Below are 23,868 nucleotides of genomic sequence, written 5' to 3' on the forward strand. Positions count from 1 at the left end.
CATTTTAAAAGCAGCAGATGGGGCTTCCCTGGTGGCGCAGTGGTTGAGAATCTGCCTGCCAATGCAGGGGACAAGGGTTCAAGCCCTGGTCCGGGAAGATCCCACATGTTGTGGATCAACTAAGCCCACGCGCCACAACTACAGAAGCCCACTTGCCTAGAGCCCATGCTCCGCAACAAGAGAAGCCACCGCAATGAGAAGCCCACACACCGCAGTGAAGAATAGCCCCCGCTCTCCGCAGCTAGAGAAGGCACACACGCAGCAAGGAAGACCCAACGCAGCCAAAAATAAATAAATAATTAAAATAAATAAAAATTTTAAAAAAAAGGTATCAGATGCTCAACACCAAAGCTTAGAAGACAGCGAGGTGCCCATGTGCCTTTGCCCAAGATGCTGCCCCAGCAGGCCTAAGGCCTGTGCACAGGAGATGCTGATCACCAGGCCCCCTGGAAGCAGCTGCCCTATGGGTCCCCAAGGGAAGCCTTTCTCCAGAGGCCCACAGCTGGCAGAGGAGCCCAGACACCAGAATAGCAGGCAGCGTGTCCGTGGGGCTGCAGAGCCTCATCTTGGGGCAGTGTTTTTCACACTCTTCCTGCAGCCATGCTGTGTGCACACCAAGCACCAACACACCTTTGCTGCCAGTAGCTGAAACCCCAGTTTTATACACCAGTCTGGATCCTGATTGTATGAGCTCTGTGGGTGGAGATTTTCTATCCTGTCCTTTTTTTTTTTTTTTTTTTTTTTTTTTGCGGTATGCGGGCCTCTCACTCTTGTGGCCTCTCCCGTTGAGGAGCACAGGCTCCGGACGCACAGGCCCAGCGGCCATGGCTCACGGGCCCAGCCGTTCTGCGGCATGTGGGATCTTCCCGGACCGGGGCACGAACCCGTGTCCCCTGCATCGGCAGGCAGACTCTTAACCACTGCGCCACCAGGGAAGCCCTGGATGTAGAAAGTTCTTACGTGTCTGTTTTTTTTGTTTTTTTTGTTTTTTGCGGTACGCGGGCCTCTCACTGTTGTGGCCTCTCCCATTGTGGAGCACAGGCTCTGGACGCGCAGGCTTAGCGGCCATGGCTCATGGGCCTAGATGCTCCGCGGCATGTGGGATCTTCCGGGCCGGGGCCACGAACCCGTGTCCCCTGCATCAGCAGGCGGACTCTCAACCACGGCGCCACCAGGGAAGCCCCTCTTACGTGTCTCTAAACACCTTTGTTGAGTTTTCTTTTCTTTTCTTTTTTTTTGGCGGGGTGGGGGTGTGTGCCTTGAAGCTTGCGGGATCTTAGTTCCCTGATCAGGGATCAAACCCGCACCCCCTGTAGTGGAAGGGTAGTCCCAACCCCTGGACCACCAGGGAATTACCTCGAGTTTTCTGACATCTTTGGTTGGGGTTGTTTCCCCCCTGCTTTGTTTGTTGATTGATTGATTTTTAATTTCTCATTCTTTCTAAATCTTTTTTTTTCTCATTTGGCCCCGCTGTACAGCTTGTGGGATCTTAGTTCCCTGACCAGGGATTGAACCTGGTCCCCGGCAGTGAAAGCGCCAAGTCCTAACCACTGGACTGCCAGGGAATTCCCTCTAAATTTTACCTATTGGATTAGTCAGCAGTTTTATAGATTTAAAATGTTTCCTTCTGTTCCCAGTGAATTACCAAAAGCAAACTGAAATGAATGTTTCTAGTCACCGGTTTACATTTTCACAACTTGGAAGGTTCCTATTAGTTTCGTCTGTTTTCTGTGTTATTTTTCTTTTCCCCAACGTGACATTAGTTCCCGGCCCATACTGCTTCCTCTGTCCTAAGCACGCGCTGGCCGCGCTCCACTTCTCTGGGCCTTGGGAGCCTGCAGAGTCTTCACTTGGTGCACTTTTCACCACGTGACAGCATAATAGAGCTGGTGCCCCTTCAGCTCCGGGCAGCCTCGCTCATCAGGGTCTGATGGGAGAAACACCAGTCGTCAGTGTCGGCCCTGCCAGGGGCCCACGGGGGCACCTGGGGGTGGGCGAAGATGAGGTTTACCGCTCGGCACACCACGCCTCGGCCCGCTGCATTCGCTCCTGTTGTTGCCAAGCCAGACGCATGAGCACGGGTGCTGACAGCAGCGGGTCGGGTGCACAGCAGCGGGCAGAAGAACCATCTCGCTCATGGGAGTAACGGCAGCCCCCGTTTACCAAGTGCTCGCTACGTGGACCCAGGGCCCTTTTGTGTTTTAACATTTAGTCCTCACAGCGCCCCCCCACCCCTTCCCCCGGTGCACAGATGAGGCAACTAAGCTCCAGGGACGGGGCCTTGGCCGGGTCTCCCAGCAGCCCCGGTATTGGCCCCCCAGGCATCTGGGTCAGTATCGCTGCTACACAAAATAAGGAGTCAGGGAAATGTTGCTAAACAAGGCTTAATTGCCTGAGGAAAAAAAATGCAACTGAGCCTGAAAAATGGACCAAAATGCCAACAAGAAATACAAAGCTGCAAACTGAACAATAAGGACAGGCCTCAGCTGGCCTGTCTTCTGCCAGTTCCCACAGCCATCTCTGCAGGGTGGTCACCAGCCAGAGCTCCTTCCTGTCCTCTGGTCTGGGCTGCTCTGTCTGTCCTGAACAGGAAAATGCCAGGCCTGGACCTCCCTCCACCTCAGCCCTGACCACACCTTTGGTCCTTGTCCCCTGGCCTGTCTCCTTGAGGGACCAGGGCTCCATCTGTCCCTGTCTCATGTCTGTATCTCCTTCACCACCCAGGGCCTTGGTGTGATGTAGAGGTCCCTTCATCCTTGAACAAACAAAAGATAAATCAAACTGCACTAACACAGAGCCATGGGGAGATTCCAGAACCGTGCCAACACTCTCAGTGTTGGGAGGGGTTGATTTCCTTAAGTCAGAGGACAAATGTTCTGAGCTAGCTGCTGGGGATAGAATAATGGGTCCCCAACGCTCCCACAGCCTGCAGTCTAGACACACATTACATGAAGACACCAAGACCATGGCAACAAGTGCTGGAGGAGGTACAAGAAGATCAGGCGGGCCAGGGCCCAGGGGAGGGAGGATGGCAGTACAGGGCTGTGAGGGAAGGATTCCTCTGACCTGGCCTGGGACAGTCAGGGAGGCAAAAGTCCGGCAGCGTTTAATTCTGCAGTCTCTGTGGGAGCCCCACTGGCAACTGAGAACGGCTTGCTTTAGGATCACTGTGTGAAAGACCTGAGTCTTTAGATCTCTCAGAGGCCCCCATGACTAAACCCGAAACCTCCGATGCAACTTGATAAAGAGCCAGGCCCTCGGGCCACGTTGCCCCCAGGAGAATGCCTGCCCCTCCCACCCAAGTTAGGGACCCTCTGTGGGCCCAGGGTGGGGGCTAAAACATGAGGGTGATTCTCTGACCCTGTGGTCACCAAGACTGCTTCCTTTTTGTCTTGCAGGGGATGAGCTGACCAAGATAGAGGATGAGGATGAGCAGGGCTGGTGCAAGGGACGCTTGGACAACGGACAGGTTGGCCTGTACCCAGCGAATTACGTCGAGGCGATCCAGTGACGGGCTGGTGGGCTGGCTGGCGGAGGGGTGGAGGTGGAGGTCCCAGGGGCTCTGTTAGCCATTGGCCCCGGGCTCTGGTACCTCCAGCCAGCTGTGTGGGCATCCGCTCCTTTTCCTGCAAAAGATGATGGTTCCATTGCTCTTGGCTTCATGGTGTCTCTCGAAGGCAGACAAGTGGTCATTTTACATGGGACTCGGCACCCTTTCCACAGTGCAAATGGAGAGATCTGAGCACAGGAAGATGCAGTATAACAGAAATCGCCGGGACCCTCCCCTGCCCCCGCTCCCCAACTCGCTGTGTGTTGGCTTATCATGGATCTGTGTATTCTTGACCTTGTCTTTCCTTCTCTCCTCCAAGTCCATGGTAATGGTGAGTTACACTGATTCTGGTTCCACTGATTACTTTCTCTGATGAGTCCCATCACCTGCAACTTAGATGAACAAACTTACATGCCATTTTCTGAGGGAGGACTTTGAGGTTTTTAATTTAAAGGCTGTGTACAGTTACTTTTTTATATACATGTTCTTCCATTCATTTATACTTAAATTATGGCATAGATGGATGTACACCAGTCTTAAGGAAATATCTCTATTTCCATGTCGTACTGTTAATCAACCATGCCACTGCCTGGGGCAAGCTGCGAGAGCCAGTAGCTCATTTGGACAGACAATGTTTGAGACAAGAGATTGCAGTAGAAAGATGGGAACACATGGTTGGATTCCTTTTGTGAATGCTGTCCACATTTGGGGCATCCAAATGTGAGTTTCGCAAATAACCTTATGTAGTACTCTCTAAAATCACTATATTTAAAAACTATTTTCACTCTGTGCTTAAAACTTCAGTCATGCAAATTAACAATTTTATCAGTGGTTTGAAAGGTTAAAAAATAAGAAGACTAACTTTTCAAGTGAATGCATCTATAGTTAAGATGCTTTATATTAGACTGTCATGTCTTGGTGTATATCTGTATATATTATTTGATATTCAGAGAATCTAAAGAGCTCGTCTACTGTGTTAATGAGATTTAACAGCTTTTGACAGCGGGTTTAATTTGTAAACTGCTTAAAGACCGTGGCATTTGGGCACAGGCCTGGCTGGTCAGCTGAGACCCTCCGGGCTCGGGCCCTGGGCCTCTCTGAAGTGGAGCCTGCTGTAGGGAAGTCTGTCCTCACTGGCTAGCTGTGGGTCCAACTTCTAACTAGCCTTAGTCCTTTCTGTAGCAGAACACTGTACAAACCTCCCGTGTCTTTCCAGCAGTTGAAGATTTCACTGTCATCTGTATTCCTCGTGAGCAAACAAAAGCTGGGTCTCACCCCCCAGCACAAGGGTCTCTTCTCAGCATCCTTAGTCATCAGGGAGCAGGCGTGCTGGGGCAGGAAGCTACACTGTAATCATGGGGCAGGGGAGGGAGGGATAACCTTTATTTTGTGTAACTCAGACATTGGAGAAATGGCTGCTGCCATCATAAGCTATGCATTTTATTCAATGTTTCCAGTGAGCTTGATGTCTTGCTTGGAAAATGGATGTGTGTCTGTCTGTCATGAACACTTACCAGCAGAAATCCTCATTCCTTTGCTACAGATGTACCAAAAATTGTCACGTCTTTTCAGTTTAGGTGTTTCTTTAAACGCATAGTATTTTAGAAAAAACAATCAATAAACAGTTGATCTCGTGAGTATGACAGTCTCTGTGCTGTGTGTGTACCTCATGCTCTCATCAGCTGGTGGACGTGTCTTGACTGGCATTTATGCACCAGCTCTGGAGCCAGGCAAGATCCCAGGTACAAGACCACTGCCCAGGGGGCCGTGTCCCTGTCCCACTGCCCCTGCCAAGCTAGAGGTTGGGGGGTTGAGGCACTGGAGCCCCTTCCAGTTCTTCTCTCCCCCAAACCTGCCGCTGTGTGGCCTAGGCTCCCCCTGTGTGGGCAGCAGACTGGCGCCTCCCTACCCACTCCCCAAGGCCCAAATAGCAGGACCAGACCAGAGACCACTCATCACCCGAGCTTCCTTGAACGTATTTCCTGAGCACCCACTGTGCACTGAGCCCTCTCTACTTATCTGCAAAGAACATGCCCATCTCCAAACACGCTGTGAGTGAGATGAGTCTCCCCGTTTCCATTTTACAGAGAAAGAAGCAGAGGCTCCAAGAGCCAGACTCACCCAAGGAGTCCCCGCTGGTCTGTGGCACCAAGTAAAATCCCTGAAGAGCCCTCCACCCTCACCCTCGGGGGTGACCTGAGTCGAAAGGAGGCCAGGGCAAAGCGGGAAAGGAGAGATGTGAGGGCTCCTGGCCTCACTAATGTCAGTCAGGCTGCCAGAGAAGCGCCCCATCTGGGCACGAGGCCCTCACAGGGGTGCAGGAGTGAGGGGGTAGCCACCACGGCAGTGTTAAACTTTGCCAGCTCATTAAGGGCCAAGGATGAATCTGTCATCTGCCACCTGGTCTGATGGTGATGGGGCCCCTGCTCTCCACTTCTGAGGAGAAGCTGGAGCCCATCGCAGCTGCCCGCTGCCCAGGGCAGTCACCAGCTTCTGCCTCGCCAGCCCCAGGCTCCTCCGAGAGACAAGCTGGGCCAGAGCAGAAGGGAGGGGTCAGAGCAGGCACCCAGTCCCGTCTCCTGAGCTGGGCCTGCTGGGCCAGCCAGTCCTGGGCTTTTGGTGAGCTCATGTACTGTGATGCCAGCGCATGGGGGAGGCTGGAGTCACCCCACTTTGCAGAAGACACAGAAGGTCTGGAAACTCAAGTCCAGTGACTTGCCCAAGGTCCTGTGACAGAACCGTGATTCAAACGCACATCTGCAGGACTCTCGAGGGCAAGCCCGTCCTCGCTTCCTCCACTGGCGGATAAAGAACAAGGTGGGTAAGCAGGAGGAACCCTCAAAAGTCAGGCCGAAACAGCCGCTGCTCGGCGAGGCCCTTTGCTCAGCTTCCTGTATCCTCAGAGCTCCTGCGAGGAAGCCTGAAGGGCCCACACTGCCCACCTGCCCTCTCCCAGCCCGGCCCTCGGGGTGAGCCTGGAAGCCTTAACTCGCTCCTGGGCCTCATCTTCTCAGGCAAGAGTGATACCTGCCTCCCGGGTGGGGGTTAGGGTAAAGGGGTGAAAGGCCACAGGTGCTCAGGAGATGATAACTTTTGCCATGATTATGCCTGGTCCCCGGTCAGGACCCTCTGGCATCCTTGGCTGCCCCTCCCACGCCCTCCATGCTGGGCCACTGAGCCCTCTTTGCCTCTCTGTCCTTCCCCACCCCCATAGCCACTGCCTGGGCCAAGCTACCCCTTCTCCCCCTGGAACACTGCTGCATCCACACCACCCGCAGGGGTCCCCAGGGCCCTCAGCAGCCCACCCCACTTCCCTCAGCGGGGCACGGTGGGGGTATTTCCTCCTCTCCACACCCCCCAGTAATGCCCAGAGGGCAAGTGACCTCTGGCCTAGTGACATGGGCAGGGATCTGATGCTGCCACAGTACGAGCTAAAACACTGGGTCTTCTGGAGTCCCTGCAGATGGAGGACAGGGCTGGCCTCGGTGTCCCAGGCTTCCCTGCAGGGCCCTTCTCCACCTAAACACAGGCAGGCCAGTCCCCTTGCCTGGCCTGGCCTTCTCTGGGTGGCCTGTGGATCTGGGCTGTGCCAATGCCTCAAGTCCTAGGGGGCAGGCTTGGGGGGCCGCTTGCCATCCATGGGATAGGGGTGTGGGAAGCTGAGGGGCCCCTCATTCCTGGGGAAACAGGCCAAGTGAGGGTCAGGAGTGACGCGCCTGTGGCCACAGAGCAAGTGGCTGGAGTAGCTGAGCCAGGTCTGACCCCGAGTAGCCCCTCCTGGCAGGCAGTTGCCTCCTCCCTCCCTATTTTCTGTTCCTGGGTTGTATTCATTCATCAAGCAGTTCTTGAGCACCTACTGTGTGCAAGACTCGGTGGTGCCAGGACAGACATGAGGAAGGGCCCATGTTTGCCTTCAGGGGACTCCAGAGATCAGGGAGAGACGGAGTCACTGTGATACTGGCCGCAGTGGCCAGAGAGGAGGGGGCAGGAGAGTCTCCTGAGTGTGCGTGGTGGATTCTGGAGGTCAGCCTACAAGTCTCAGGAAATTTGGACAAACAGGGCCTCCCATCCCGGCTCCAAGACCCTAAGGGGTGGGCACTATGGGGTCCTTGAGCTGTTTCCCCCACTTCCAGCGGGAAGTGTCCCCGCCTGGGTGGAGGTCAGGCTGGGCTGTGGGCAGACTGGGGGGACCTCCACCCCTGTGGGCCCTGAAGCCCAAGCAGGGGCCTGAGCCTCTCTGAGCTGGGTGTCCAGAAGCGGGAGAACTTGCCAGGTCGGGGCCCTGCTCTCAAGGTGTCCTGGAAACTGCCTCTCGTCCCCCCACCCCTTCTCACAGCCCCAGCTCTCTCCAGGGTGGCAGCTGCCCTCTCTGCGCCTCACTGCGCCCCTGCCCAGACACCGGCAGGAGGTGTGTGCCCCTTTCCGGGCCTTAGTTTTCCCTTAGACGGGCCTGCAGTGACCTCTGGGCTGGACCTCTATGGTCTCTGGAGGGAGCGAGCAGAAGGGCCGGGCCACAGCGCCTCAATGGACAGACCTGGGGCCCCCTGGTGGAGAGGCCTGGGCCCAGGATAGAAGCAACTCTGCTGCCCGGGGAAGGACAGACCCAGGTTGAGGTATGAGGCTCATGCCCCACCAGGCAGGGCCACTGCCAAGCACAGGGTCAGAGGAGCCAGGCTGACCCCGGCACTCTTGGGGGACAGGCAGCTTCTCAGCCTGCTGTTTCCAACCAGCCTTGGGCTAAACATGTATCAGCTACATGCCAGGCCCTATGCTGAGCACCTTTCCCTGCAAAGGATCATAGAAATATCCTCACGATGTATGAGCACCACTTTATAGATGAGGAAACAAACGAGAGAGCTTGAGTGACTTACATTGGGCCACACAGCAAGTCAGGGTAGAGGTGGGGTTTGAACTCCGATGCCCAACTCCAAACAGCAGATGCTGTTGTCTAAACTGCTGGTTCTCAAACATCTAGAGGGCTTTGTTACAACCCAGCTTGCTGGGCCGCATTCCAGAGTTTCTGAGTCACCAGGTTGGGGGGTGAGGCCCAGGGCTTGCACATCTAACAAGTCCCCAGCTGACGCTGACCCAGGACCACCCTCTGAGCAAGTCAGAGCTGCTCAAAGTACCAGCAATTCCGTGTCCTCCTTGATTTGTTCATACAACCAGCAGATGCTCCTAACCCAGCTCTGGGAACCCAGAGACTGATCAACCACAGTCTGGGCCGAGGAGGTTGGCACGGTATGGACAAAGAGAGCCCAGGGAGCAAGGGACACAGGCCAATGTGACTCCCATCCCTGGCAAGGGGCAGGGAGGGTTAGGAGGCAGCCACCTAGTAGAGGGAGAGGTGCCTCATGAGGGTCGGATGGGCACCTTGTGTCCCTGACCCTCAGTTTCCTCATCTGGAAAATGGGGAAATGGTTCCTATCTTTTATTTTTCATCATCATTTGGGGTCAAGAATGTGAAAGTGCTTGTTAAAACACACAAATATGAGGCACCTTGTTGTGAAAATGGTCTCACTCCCAAACACCATCCTAACTCAAGCCAATAATAACCAAAGTATGCAGACCCCAGATGGAGACTCCGGATCCTCCCCAGCCAGAGGCTGGGCGTGAATGCTTCATCCAAGCCATATATTCATCCATCTCTGAAACCGTACAGAAGAAGTCTGGGTTTTCCACACCAAAATCCGACAAAATATTTTTTTCTTCTCTGAAAATTAATGAGTCTTACAAAGGTGTAAAAATGAAGCCAGTGGTTGAGAGCATGGGCTGTGAGGTCATATTCTCTGCACTCAAACTTGGCTCCAATTGTGGGGCCTCACTTAGCTATGTTACCTTGAGCAAAAGACTTAATTTCTCCGAGGCTTGGTTTGCTCATCTATAAAATGGCAATAATAGTAAACATTTGTATTTCACTCTGTGCCAGACCCTGTTCTAAACTCTTTAACATTTATTAATATTTAACAAAGCAGCCCTATGAACTAGGTAAATATTATTATTCCTATTTCTATAGGTAAGGAACCTGAGGCACAGAGAGGTTAGGTAACTTGCCCAAGGTACCATACCATACAGCCAAGCTAGCTAGGTTCAGACGTGGGTAGTGCAGTGCAGTCCCTGCCCACTAGGCTGTGCTGTTGGACAACGAGGTCGCCTGCCTCAGAGGGCGAGGATGTGCCTGCCCCCAGTGGCGCTCATTAACATACCTACCAGAATGGGAGTTACCCCATTTCTGAGGCCCCGGACCTGAAAGGCCCTCCTCCGTGCTCTGGAGCACCTCAGTGCCACTACTGGCACATCTTCTTGCTTAAACAGCAAGCTCCTTGGTGCAGACACTGCACCTTAATCTTCTCTCTAGCCCCAGTGCTTTGGAGCGAAATTGAAAAGAAAAAATGAAATCAATTTTGGATCACCCAGTAAAACTCAGATTGGACTGTTTTAGACCTCTTCAAATCCTCTGTGGAAAAGGCTAGGAAATGAAGGAAGGAACAGATGAACAAATGAACTGCATAAATAACATCACTGTCTGAGGAAAGGATAACTAACACCGCCTGTCAGCAGGCTAAAGCCCTGATGTGCAGCATGGCAACCAAAGGCCACAGAAACCCGAGTGCCTGGCCAAGAGGTCTGAGAACAAACAGCCCCGAGCCGGATGGCATTTGATCAACAAGGTGAAACTGACTGCAAGCGAACTGTGTGCAGCTCATTGGCCACTTCCTGGTCAAGATTAGCCAGGCTGCTCCTGCCCCTCTATAATAGTTTTCAAATAACAATGTTAATGACCACTCTGTAGTTGTAAGAGGAACAAAGGTTCAGATGAAAACTTGGAAACTAAGCAAAAGTATTCAGAAAAACATTAAAGTCCCAACATCCAGAGGTAATACTGCTGACATTCTGGTGCATTTTTTCTAGTCTTTTTTCTACACATACACATGTGCCCATGTTTCATTGTCCTTATCATTAATGTGTGTGTTTTTTACAAAATTGGGATCATACTCTAAACGTAGTTTGGTACCCTGCTTCATTCTCTTAATATTTGATCACGAGCATTTTCTCCTGTCCCTAAATATGCTTCCACTAAAAATGTTTAATGGCTGCATGACATTCCATGTGTTAGAAGTCTCATATTGCTGAGCACGTCTTTGTTTCCCATCTTTTTTTATTTTTTAAGGTATAATTTACATACAGTAAAATGCACCCTGTTTAGTGTATAAGTTGGCAAATGCGCATACGTCATGTAACCACCACCACAAACAAGATATAGAACTGTCCCCTCACTCTCCAGATTTCTGCCTGGTCCTCTGTAATCAACCCCTCCTTGTATTTCCAGCCCCTGGAAACCACTGATCTGTCTTGTTTCCATAGTTTTGCCTTTTCCAGAATGTCATATGAATGGAATCATACAACATGTAGCTTTTTGAAATTGTCTTATCTTTCACTTCACATAATTCGTCTGAGATCCATCCACGTGGTTTCATGGATCAGTTTGTTACTACTTATTGTGGGTAGTTTACATTGAATGAATTTATCATGGTTTGTTAGTCCAAGTGAAGGATATTTGGGTTGTTTCTAGTTTTTGATTACAAATAAATGTGTTGTAAACATTCAAGTACAGGATTTGTGTAAACATAATTTTTCATTTCACTATCCAATTATTTTTTATAATATTGTAATGTTGCAAATGTCACAGTAATGAGGATTCTAAATCTTTTATCCCATTAAAGGAGGTAATGGCATCAGCTTAAATTTTTTTTTTTTAAATAAATTTATTTTATTTTTGGCTGAGTTGGGTCTTCGTTGCTGTGCGCAGGCTTTCTCTAGTTGTGGCGAGTGGGGGCTACTCTTCGTTGCAGTGCACGGGCTTCTTGTCACAATGGCTTCTCTTGTTGTGGAGCACAGGCTCGAGGCCTGCGGGCTTCAGTAGTTGTGGCTCATGGGCTCTAGAGCACAGGCTCAGTAGTTGTTGCGCATGGGCTTAGTTGCTCTGCGGCACGTGGGATCTTCCCGGACCAGGGCTCAGATCCGTGTCCCCTGCATTGGCAGGCAGATTCTTAACCACTGCACCACCAGGGAAGTCCTAAATTTCTATTTTTAAAAAATCAATCAAGGGGCTTGTGCAGCGGGCAAGCAGACCCAAGTTCAGTTTGGTAACAAGTGCACTGCCTGAGCATATATGGATTGGTGGAAATCAGATAAGACTGGGAATTCCCTGGTGGCCCAGTGGGTAAGACTCCGCGCTCCCAATGCAGATCCCTGGTCGGGGAACTAGATCCCGCATGTATGCCACAACTAAGAAGCCCGCATGCTGCAACTAAAAGATCCTGCAGGCCGCAACTAAAGATCCCACGTGCTGCAACTAAGACCCGGCACAGCCAAAATTAATTAATTAATTAATTAATTTTAAAAAAAGCAGATAAGGTTGCTCATGATTCCATGAGCTCATTTTCAAAAGTATCTGACCTGTACAGAAATGGCATGTCTGAGAGAGTGTTCACTTTGTAAGTTGCCTGCCATTCCAGTTCTACAAGGATCAAGCCAATAGCCACTGCAGTCACCCACTGACAGTGTACCTGAGGGCAATTCAGGATGGTGGAAAACAGGAATCATTCTGTCCTTTGGATACTGGCCCTGAGATAGTTAAGATACACAACTAAGGAAAAATTTCAGTAACCCCAGATTCTTGTATCTTCCCATACAGAGAAAAGCACTAAAATCATTGACTTGAGATGTCTGTTTTTGTGATTCCCAGTAATCTTTTGACGTTCAACTACATGTTTTTTTTCAGCTCCCCCTCCCCCAAATTCATATACATCCTGGCTCCTCCCTCACCTCTTTGGAATAGTACATCAAGGCTATCTGAAAGGCTGTCTCCTGGGTTAGAGTCCTCAGGAAGACACTGAATAAATTCAGCTCTTACATTGTGTGTGTGTGTGTGTGTGTGTGTGTGTGTGTTGTTTTTTTTTAAGTCAGCAATTTGTTTTCTTTTCAGCACTAACTAAAGTCCACCAGGGCAAGGATGAGATCTGTGCTTATTCTCACTTCGTGATTCATCATATGACTATGTAAGCATGTCTGGTTTTTCCTAGAGTGGCACTTGGCTTTCAGCAAGCTCCCGTCCGACTGGATGGACTAAATAAACTAAATGTTGTCTCACTTGGCCAGAGCCACACCAGGATATCCCTATAAGACACAGATGGCAAGGACAGTACCCAGAGGGCAACGTGGGCCTGCCTGTTGGCTGGGCCCTTCTTTCGAAGCTCTTCTGTGTTCTATTATGCTGAGATCTGAAGCAATGAATTTCTGCCTACCCTCCTTTGAGAGCAAGAGGATTTCCTATCCTCTTCAGGATTTGGTATTACTAGATTTTGCTTCTACTCCTGGCAGCAATGGATCTTTGCTTGTAGCCTGAGGGAGAGTGAATTTGCTCCTTTTGCTTTCTAAGAGAGAAGGGAAGCAGGTGGGGTTTTGTGCCCATCCCCCAAAAGTTGGATGCCTGCCCTACCAAGGGGTTTCTCTCTAATGTCAGAGATCTCTGTCTCCATCTTTCTCATGAAGAAAGATTTCTGATGGAGGTTTACGGAAAAGAGCTTGTGAATGAATGTAAACTCTTCCCGTTTCTGAGGCTCCTAGCTATTCCAAATTGACATGCTAGCCCATGCTTGGCCTCTAAGAATTCATTAAAATTTTAACTGATTTCCTCTTGCCCACTTGTACGGCAGCCACCTCTTTCCCCTGTGCTTTGCCAAAGGTGAAAGAGCTCTTTGTTCCAAGTGTGTTTGGAGAGGCTAGGCTCTCTTTGGAATTCAGTTTACTTGGTTGCTTTGCTCTCAGCTCTCTGATGGGCTCAAGAGAAGTTATGATTTTAAAGGTTATCCAGCCTTTTCTCATTATTATGTTAGGAGTGACGTTCTTTGCAGCTTTCTATATTCTAAGCCCATTCCACGGATCCTTACTGAATGCATACTATGTGCCAGGCTTTGCTCTAGGTGCTGGGGATAGAGAGGTAGATGCAATACGTCTGATGTCAAAAAATGTATATTCAGTTGAGGGGAGTATTACACATTATGGCATTAGGTGATAATAAGTTCTATGAAGAACGCTTAAGCATATGATAGAAAAGGGAAAGATGGGTGTACAAATGGTATTTTTTTGGGGGGGTGTCCCCTTATGCCCCAACTAGTGTAGATACTGTCTACACTTCATTGCACTTTTTTTCTTCTTCTCAGGGATTTCTATACGGAAGACTGGAGTAGACAATATCCTGAATCTGATATATAACTTGGTAAGAAGATTTCAACTCCAAATAGTAAATGGGACCATCATTCCCATTCCCATCAGAAAGCACAGGACTCATAAACATGCCAGGTATTCTGTGTAGGGTCAAACCCGTACCTAGGGACACAAAGTACAGGGATATGTGTATATATATGTGTGTATATATATATACACACATATATATAATTTTTTTTTTTCCAGTACGCGGGCCTCTCACTGCTGTGGCCTCTCCCGTTGCGGAGCACAGGCTCCGGAAGCGCAGGCTCAGCGGCCATGGCTCACGGGCCCAGCCGCTCCGTGGCATGTGGGATCTCCCCAGACCGGGGCATGAACCCGTGTCCCCTGCATCGGTAGGTGGACTCTCAACCACTGCGCCACCAGGGAAGCCCGGTATGTATATACTTTGACTCAATACAAGGCAGAACTTTCAGTCACAGCTGAAACTTACTGTAAAAGTAACTTACTGTTCTGGAAGGTAATACATTTCCCTTCCTTGGAATAGTTCCAACCCTGCGAGCTTCCAACTTCCCTGAGGGCATCTAACCAGACAGGTTGAAAGACCACTGCCAAAGCCTTTCCCAGGGTTTCACTGGGAAGCTGCTCTCCTATACTGCTCAGCACTGATTCCCCATCTCTCACCCCACTGTACAGAGGAGCAAACCCAGCTTTAGAGGCGTGATCTGACCAAGGTCACAGAGCTGGGAAGGAGCTGGCTGGAGTGAGCTTGGAGCCAAGGTGCTGCATTTGACTCCAAAACCTGTCATCCTTCCCCTGACCCGCGGAACCTCAGGTGACACCTAGTGGCTCCACACCCACTAACGCAAAACAGGCACCTTTCTCCAAGCGTTTTAAACCCTCCAGCTAATAATGTCAGCCGAAGGGCAGGAAAGGGCCAGCTTCTTTTCTCGTCTATATTCATCAGCTTTGACTGAGCGCCTTTTGCCTCAGGAGAACTGCTGACTCTCTCACTGACATAACCCAAACTGATCCTTTTCGCCATAGGACGCTTCCCACCAGGGCTCAGGCGACTAGCGAAAATCCGGCACCTGGACTGAGTCCTCGGGTGTGGGGAGCCGGCGGGGAGGCCCTTGCCCCGCAAGTTTCCTCCTGTGCCACTTGGAGTGACAGGTTCTGCCGCTCTCACAGGGAGGAGGTGAGAGGACCTTGGCCGAGGAAGCAGTCCGTCAGCCGAAGCGGCGGTGGCTCGACCAGCCGTGCGCGCAGGCACAAACCCGACCCGGACCGGGCTTCGCCACGCACTGCCGGGAGTGGAGGCCCGGCGGAGGCCTGGAGGGGGCGCGCGAGCCTCCTGCGTAGGGACCGGGGCGGGGCCTGAGTGGGCGGAGCCAGTGGCACGGTTAAGCGAGGGCCGCGCGGGAGAGTGGCGCGTGCGCTCCGGAAGTGGGCGGGGACATCGAGAGGCCCGGTCTGATCGTCACGGGCAGCCCCGCCCTTCGGCCATCGTCTACCTCCCGGAGGCGGCAACCGCTCCTGCTCTACCCTTCCCGGTTGGCGGGGGCGTCTGCGCCTCGTTTCTTTGGTGACCATGGGGGACCCCAGCAAGCAGGACATCCTGACCATCTTCAAGCGCCTCCGGTCGGTGCCCACCAACAAGGTAACGGCCGCCGGGCGTGTTCAGGCTTGCTTGGCATCCCTGCCGGACCCTACGGGAGGCCCCTGCGGCGCCAGTGGCCGCGGCCGCGGCCGCGGGAGGAGGAGCCGGCCCGGCCTGTGACACGTCGCACTGTGCGGCTGCAGCGGCTGGGCCTCGCCTGGGTCCGGACTGTGCGCCGCCCCGCAGCTTCAGCAAGGGAGGGGCGGAGTAAGGGGCGCTCCCCAGGGTCCGAGGCAGGGCGGGCACCTGGGAGTCCTGGGGGCGGGAGGCGAGAGCATCTGGGGGTCCCGGGGGCGGACACTTGTGGGCTCCTAACACCGGGCCGGGGAACTTACGGGGGGCGGAGGCAGCTTTTGGTGGGGGCGGAGTGGACACGAGTTCCTGAGAGAGCTGGGGGCGAGCTCGGGGGCCCGAGAGAGGGCTAGGGGGCTTACCCGCGGCTCCTGCGAGTGGGGGCGGAGACCACAGGCCACCTGTGACCCAGCCGGGAAGCATGCGCCGGGCCAGAAACTCCAGCTGGTAGCGCTGGGCGCTCGGGGAAGCTCGGCTCGCCCCCTCCCCGCCTCCGCGCTCACCTCTGAAGCTCCTCAGGAAAGCTGTGTCCTCTGGTGGCAGCCTGTTTCCCTGTCTGATAAAGCTGCTAAGTGGTCACTGCTAAGTGGCTTCGCGCTCTTGTCTCTTGCTAAGAAAGCCCACCACAGACCCCTTTCCCTTCCTTCCCTTTTGTCTCTCTCTTTGGAGATGGGGGTTTTCCTTTTTTTTTTTTTTTTCATCTCCAGAGACTGTCCCTTCCCCCCACCCATGACTCTTACAACTTTTCGCTACTGGCTGGAGATGTTGTGGTGACACATCGGGCTAAAGTGACACCCTCCGCTGAGGATCACAGGTCAGAGTGGAACCTGGACAGTGCAAAGGGCTGTCGTGTCAGCATGGACTCTGTGTGCCATGACATGATGGCATAGAAAGAAAGTCCCAGAGTTTTACAAAACTTAGATGTCTTTGTTTTAGGTCTAGGTGGAGGGGAGCCCATGTTTTTACAGCCTAAGAGAAGTGAGCAAGGAAACAGTTTATAGGAGGTGATATCTGATGAATGTAGGAAAGTCAGGAGGGGAAAGAGGTTCCAGGAATTCCCCAGTGCCGATTTCTTTGCTATTTTCTTGATTTTCAAATTTAGGTTAATCTGTTTATAAAGAGGGGTTGATGTAAACTAGACCAGATTAGGATCTGCAGTTAGCAGTGTAGAAACTATACATTTTTTGGTCTGCTTTATCTCAGAAACCCAACATATATTCTCTTTGACTGAATTCATCAAAAGATGTCCCTTTTAAATAAGAAGTCAGTGTCTTTATACCAAGAACACTTTTGAGGGACATGTGTGGGCTTGCTTGTAAATTGTTATCCAGACCCTGGGACTTCCTGTCACCTTGGGCAGGTTACTTGACTACTTTGTGCCTTATTTTCCTCATCTGAAAATGAGGCATGAACTAGATCTAATTCAGAGAGTTATTGTGAGGATTAAATGAGAAAATCCAAGAAAAGCACTTAGAGCAGTACCTGTATATACTGACCCTCGATATATGTCAGCAATTTTTTGTTGTTATTATTATTTTAATTATGAACAACACACTTGTAGAAAATTTTATATTCTGTAGTAGGATTCATAAAAGCATTGAGCAAAAATATTTTCTGGTAGTGTTCCACAGTATTGTGCTACATTTCTTTTTTTTTTTTTTCTTTTTTTGCGGTACTCGGGCCTCTCACTGTTGTGGCCTCTCCCGTTGCGGAGCACAGGACGCGCAGGCTCAGCGGCCATGGCTCACGGGCCCAGCCGCTCTGCGGTATGTGGGATCTTCCTGGACCGGGGCACAAACCCGTGTCTCCTGCATCGGCAGGCGGACTCTCAACTGCTGCGCCACCAGGGAAGCCCTGTGCTACATTTCTTGATTAAGACTTTTTATTTGATTGTTAATAAGAAACTATTACCTAAGCAAAGATGAAAACTAGTTTTAATGATGTGGAAGAGTTAATAAGCATTTTTAAAATGAGATGGTTAAAAAGAGCTCTAAGACACACAAGACAGGAGAGTACTTAAAGAAAAACACCTCGGTTTACTTTTAGAATGTGGTGTCCAATTCTCCCTGTCATGTGTGATGGATCTTTACTCTGGATCAAAGGTTTTAACTCAAAGGGTCAGTTTTCTAGTCTCTCTCCCTTGTCTCTGCTGTTCCCTTGGTGTTATATTGATTGTTTGAGTTATTCAGCAAATATCGGTTAAGCACCTGCAGCATGCCAGGCACTGCAGAGCACTGAGGATGTACTGATGGAAAAAGAGACAGGCTCCTGCCTTCAGGAAGCAGATGGTCTATCTAGTGCCTGGAGGACAGATAAAGGGCTGCCTGGCGGGGTAAGAGGCAGTGTAGTGAAGGGGTGACGAGTGCGCTCTGGGGCAGACTGCCCGGAGTCCAGTCTCTGTGATACCACGTCTTAAAGCTGTGACACTTAACTTCATGTTTCCTTAGTTTTCTCTAACACGGGGATGAAAACTGGCGCTATATACTCTGCAGGGAACTTGAAATGTGCAAAGTGAACATGCAGGGCCCTTGTTTCAAAAGTACTAAGAATTTCAAGATGAGACAGCAGAGCATTAACCACCCATGGGCGCTTCTGTGTGCAGTGTCCTGTGTGACTGCATCGATCACACACAGGCCCGGAAGCTGGCCCAGATGGGCATAAGAACAGTACCTTCTTATAGGGTTGTTATCAAGATTCCGTTGGCCAACAACAGTGCCTGACATGGAGCAAACACTCAATATTAGCTGTGATTTCTATAGTAATTATTCTCACCATGTAGCAAAACAAATTGTTCGTCCAGAACTACTTTTTATCACCATAAGAACTGATATTCTGCTTCGAAAACCATATCTCCACTTTGGTTTAGGATTGCCCATCAAAACAAAATGGAGTCCCTGCTCCAACAGAGAGTCAGACTTGGATTTCGAACTGCCCTCTGACCTCAGATCCCACAGGGCCCAGTCTCGGCTCGTGAGCTCTTCCACCACCTGTATTTGCATTTGGTGCCTGCTTTGTGCCAGGCTCAGTGCTCAGCACTCAGCTCAGGTGAACAAGGCCCCAGCCCTCACAGAGCTGCATTCTGCAATTCCTCATCTTTTTTTTTTTTTTTCAGGAGAAAGAAGGATTATTTATTTATTTATTTATTTTTGGCTGCCTCGGGTCTTCCTTTGCTGCGTGCGGGTTTTCTCTAGTTGTGGCGAGCGGTGCATGGGCTTCCCATTGCGGTGGTTTCTATTGTTGCAGAGCACGGGCTCTAGGCACGCGGGCTTCAGTAGTTGTGGCATGTGGGCTTAGTAGTTGTGGCTCATGGGCTCTAGCACGCAGGCTCAGTAGCTGTGGCGCATGGGCTTAGTTGCTCCACGGCATGTGGGATCTTCCCGGACCAGGGCTCGAATCCGTGTCTCCTGCATTGTGGAATGGATTCTTAACTACTGCACCACCAGGGGAGTCCAGAAATGGATTTACTTAGAGAGATATATATTCTGTAGACTGAATGTGGTCTGTCTCAAAAGGCGAGAATGGCCTTGGGAGAAACACACTCCAGACAAGAGTGTGGGCCATCTCGGAAGGCGAGAGGCCTGCATTCCTCATCTTAGTTGGTGGGTCAGGAGGATTCTGAGGCCACTTGTTAGAAACCCCGCTGCTGTCTTTTCGTATAACCAGCCTTGCGACCACCTTGGGAGTGATTCTCAGACTTGCCTGCTCTGGGCTGTGTGCCCCCAACCTCTGGGTCATGTCCCTGAACAGGGCCATTTCCTGCACAGGCTTTTGCCCCTTCTGCCCTTTTAGACTCTATTCTTGACATCCCACATGCCACTTGGACCCTGTCTAGAAAACTTTTTGCATCCTGTCCTTGCTTACTAAGGTTCAACATTATAACTAGTTGCCTTGCCCGCTGGGACTGCTAGACTGTGGGCTCCATGCGGGCTGACTCTTCCCGGGCCACCTTTGTACGTGCACTCTGTGTGTGCCGGGGGCGTACTGATAGTGACAGCTGTTAGCTAAGTGAGTGAGGGATCACAGTGGCCTCTTGCAGAGGGCCGGCACCTTTGGCAGAGTCGGACCCACTGTTTGGCATCCCAGGGGTGGGCATTCCTTACTCTCATGGCTGTTACCACAGGGCATCTTCATTTCCGTGTCCTTTACTCCCACTTCAGTGGCCTGTCCAGGGCGGGGGGTAGGGGGAGATGGGGAGACTCAGCAAGCGTTTGTGGAGTCAGTGCCGCCATCCACTTCTTAATATCTCAGCCTCTGCCACAGTGCCTGGCACATAGCAGGCAATCAGTAAACACTGAAGTGAATGCCTGGTGCCTCTCGTGTCAGCTGTCACCCCTCTACTCCTGCCTGCTTATTGTGAACCTGTCACCATGAGGGGCTTTGGAAAATCCACGTGTGTTTTCACGCTTGTATTGTCCTCAAAAGGCCAGAAGCCAGAGCTTGCTTTCCTCGTTTTGTTTTGTTTTGTTTTGTTTTTGGCCACACTGCATGGTATGTGGGATCTTAGTTCCCTGACCAGGCTTTGAACTGCTCCCCCCTGCATTGGAAGCGTGGTGTCTTAACCACTGGACTGCCAGGGAAGTCCCCAGATCTTTCTTGATGGTTTTAGTTGAGACAACCTTCACATAGGTGGCTCTGCCTATAAAGCATACCTAAAAGATGGGGGCTTTTTAAAAACTTTTTTTTTTTTTTTTTTGCGGTACACGGGCCTCTCACTGTTGTGGCCTCTCCTGTTGCGGAGCACAGGCTCCAGACGCTCAGGCTCAGCGGTCGTGGCTCATGGGCCCAGCCGCTCCGCGGCATGTGGGATCCTCCCGGACCGGGGCACAAACCCACGTCCCCTGCATCAGCAGGCGGACTCTCAACCACTGCGCCACCAGGGAAGCATATTCATGGAATTTTTACCACTCTGTTGTGCTGATGTTAATTAATTACAAATATTAATTCCATGACAAGCACTGTGTATTTTAAAGTACTTTTGTGTCCTGTTATCAGATGAAGAATGTTTGACTTCAGTGTTGAGGGGGCTGGTGCTAATTTTTGAGCCGGTAATAAGTTTTATAAGTTGTTCATTTGATTAACATATATTTCCTGAATGCTTTGTATGGGTAGATGACTATTTTTCAGGCTCTGTGGGAGATGAAAAAACACACAGAAAACATTTATTGAGCGTTAGCCACGTCCGAGCTCTGTGCAGATGCAGGCGGAAGGCAAGGGGAGGGAAGGGCCCCCGACGCTGCAGGAGCTCCGAGCTGTGCAGGAGGGGGCCCACTCCTTGGACGTGAGCTGTGTGTCTGAGTAATAACAGTGACCTGGACAGAGTGGAGGGGGCAGAGGTCATGAAGGACACGGCATTTCACGCAGGAACAGCTCTCTCTATTAGCATCTGTTGCGGAGCTCAGCATCTTAAAACAACAAACACAAGTTGTCTCACACAGGTTCTGAGGGCCAGGAATCTGGGGGTGGCTCAGTTAGCTAAAATATAGTTTTATTGTTTCTGGAAAACAATTCAAAACAAGTCTATTATTTGTGGAATTTTTAACTGTCCTGTTGTCCTGGCTCTAATTACTCATAAGTATTCATTTCCACGACAAACACTGTATCCTAAAGTACGTTTGTGCTCCTGTTATCAGGTGAAGAATGTTGACTTTAGTCAGTGCTGAGGAAGGAAGGCTCAGGGCTTCTTAGGAGGCTGCAGTCGCCGAAGGGTGGGACCTCCACTCCAAGCTCACTCACGTGGTGGTCAGCCGGCCTCCGCTCCTCATTGGCTGTTGGACTAAAGGCCTCAGTTCCTCTCCACGTGGCTCTCCCCACTGGGCGACCCAGTGTCCTCAAGACATGGCACCTGGCGTCCCCCAGAGCCAGTGATCCAGGGGGAGAGCGAGAGAGAGAAAGGAAGCCCCAGGGTCTTTTATGACCTCACCCCGGAAGGGACGCGCCAGCACTTCTGCCATATCATTGGTCACACGGGCCTCCTGGGCAAATCGAGGGTGGGGATTACATGAGGGGGTGAGTACCTGGAGGGCAGGATCCAGGGGAGCATCCAGGGGGCTCTCTTCCTCTGGCTGGGGAGAGAAGAAATATGCACAGACGCCTGACATTTGGTAGAGAGCCACTGCCCAGCGGACAGTAAGGCCTTGGGCATTTCCAGCAGGGGACATCCCTGTCTAGTGTTCATTCATGTGAGTGGTAGGAACCCTGTTGATGCTTCATGCATGAGTCATATTTGAGACAATAAACACATCTAAGTTCTCTTCACTACGCATACTACGTACTATTATAATAGATATGCAAAAATATATAACTTATATAATTAATGCATTATATTAATAGTCTATTGACATATAATTATATAATACAGTAACATTATTATAATAAAAGAAATAGAAATTTGAGGTTTTAAAAAAAATCTAGGTGAGATATTTTTCTAATAACCAGTTTGTTTATTATTATTATTATTATTTTTTGCCATACTGTGCAGCTTGTGGGATCTTAGTTCCCCCACCAGGGATTGAACCTGGGCTCTGGCAGTGAAAATGCTGAGTCCTAACCACTGGACTGCCAGGGAATTCCCTCTAATAATCAGTTTAAATTGTAAAGATTAAGCAGCTTTCAAGCCAAATCCTGTATTGTCCTATAGGATGGCTCATTCGGCTAATAAGAATCGATGAATAACTGAATTTTGAAATTTTCTTTCAGGTGTGTTTTGACTGCGGTGCCAAGAATCCCAGCTGGGCCAGCATCACTTACGGGGTGTTCCTGTGCATCGACTGCTCGGGGTCACACCGGTCGCTTGGTGTCCACCTGAGTTTTATTCGGTAAGGGGAACTTTCCTCACTGGGGGTGAGAGTGATTACCTCGTTACGTGGGTCTCTCTCCCCTTTTCCTTTATGTTTGCTTTGACGTCAAGTAAAATGAGAGGTTGGTTATGAGTCATGGAGATTTAAATCTTGTGTAATTGAGTAAACTCGGAAAAGGAATTATTTTCTACTTGGTCGCTGTGCTGTAGAGCTTGGTGTGAGAGGAAGCAGTGTTGAAGCCACAGTCAGAACAGAAGGCTTGAGGCAGCATCTCCTTTTCCTTTCTTGTCTCTGATAATTAGCAGCACACAGGAGTCTTGCTCTGACGCCTCCTGGGGGAAGGGGTCTCTGTCGCTCCTCCAGGTGGAGAGTCACTGCAGGTGGCGGGAGACCCTCGTCATATCAGGGCTGCGCCCCCAGCAAAATCCGGCAGCTCAGCCTCCAACGACACTTATAGCAGAGCCCGAGGGAATGATTTTTGCATGAATTTTAGTGGCAGTTTCAAATGTTTGCAGTGTGAAAGACGTGGGCTGCCTGGGCCCCTCTGGCTAGTCCCTATCTCTGCTCTGACCTCTTGGTAGTAGCCTCTCTGGGGCCTTTGTGGCCATCAGAGAAAGATGCCCCCTCTGGACACAGTCCCACAGTCCAGTAGGAGGCTGGAAGTGCAGGGGCACCCCTGAGCAGTCGTGGCTCAGATCTCTGTATGGCTGGCCTCCCCAGGTCAGCTCACCTGTTTCCCTGCCAGTTCTTTTTCCAGGGAAGGAGCCAGCTAGGCAGGCAGGCTGTTTGAAATCATGGCAAGCAGTTTTATTTTATATTATGACTTAAGGAATACTGATACTACAGTGTGATTACCATAAAGAGCATTTGTTCCTGTAGGGTAAAAATCTGTGATAATTTGTAACGAGATATTTTGTATCCTGGCACAAAAACTGTACAGTAATAATAACAACATAACTTTCTTTTTTTTAAAACATTTATTTATTTATTTTTGGCTGCATTGGGTCTTCGTTGCGGCTTGCGGGCTTCTCGTTGCAGTGGCTTGTCTTGTTGCGGAGCACGGGCTCTAGGTGCACAGGCTCAGTAGTTGTGACTCGCGGGCTCTAGAGCGCAGGCTCAGTAGTTGTGGCGCACGGGCTTAGTTGCTCCGCGGCATGTGGGATCTTCCCGGACCGGGGCTCGAACCCGTGTCCCCTGCATTGGCAGGCAGATTCTTAACCACTGTGCCACCAGGGAAGTCCCCGTAACTTTCTTTTTAATGAACTAACTGAAGAAAACTTTATGTACTTTCCTGAGTTCTTTTTTTCAGAAATCAGTTTATCAAAGCAACATGGGCTAAATGTTCTAGCCATAGAACTCCATAGGTCATGATCTAGAAAAGGGAAGTCTCTTGGGTGTTCTTACTACTTCCAGAATATCTATCAGTTTCCTGTCTTCTTTTCTTTTTTCTTAGATGCTGGACCCAGGATATTTTTAATACACTCTCCTGACCTTGTCTCTTTTTGAAATGTGGAGGGATTTGGTTGCCAGGGCAAGTTTATTCTTCATGTACTCTTTCC

At 50.5% G+C, this 23,868-nt stretch overlaps 2 protein-coding genes across 3 annotated transcripts in view; both read left to right on the plus strand.

The window, feature by feature from the left end:
• The window catches only part of PACSIN2 (protein kinase C and casein kinase substrate in neurons 2), a 41,061-nt gene extending 35,868 nt beyond the window's left edge, over positions 1-5,193 (plus strand). Inside the window, exon 10 of the mRNA XM_007453940.1 lies at positions 3,399-5,193. Coding sequence (XP_007454002.1) covers positions 3,399-3,511 — 113 coding nt within the window. The 3' untranslated portion in view covers positions 3,512-5,193. The remainder of the gene's footprint in view (positions 1-3,398) is intronic.
• Positions 5,194-15,371: 10,178 nt separating this feature from the next.
• The window catches only part of ARFGAP3 (ARF GTPase activating protein 3), a 50,795-nt gene continuing 42,298 nt past the window's right edge, over positions 15,372-23,868 (plus strand). For both annotated transcript variants that reach the window (XM_007453941.1, XM_007453942.1), the window contains exons 1-2: positions 15,372-15,440; positions 22,209-22,327. In XM_007453941.1, the coding sequence (XP_007454003.1) occupies positions 15,372-15,440; positions 22,209-22,327 (188 nt within the window). The remainder of the gene's footprint in view (positions 15,441-22,208; positions 22,328-23,868) is intronic.

This window comes from Lipotes vexillifer, unplaced genomic scaffold (assembly GCF_000442215.2).
Source record: "Lipotes vexillifer unplaced genomic scaffold, Lipotes_vexillifer_v1.1 scaffold382, whole genome shotgun sequence".
Lineage (NCBI taxonomy): Eukaryota > Metazoa > Chordata > Mammalia > Artiodactyla > Lipotidae > Lipotes > Lipotes vexillifer.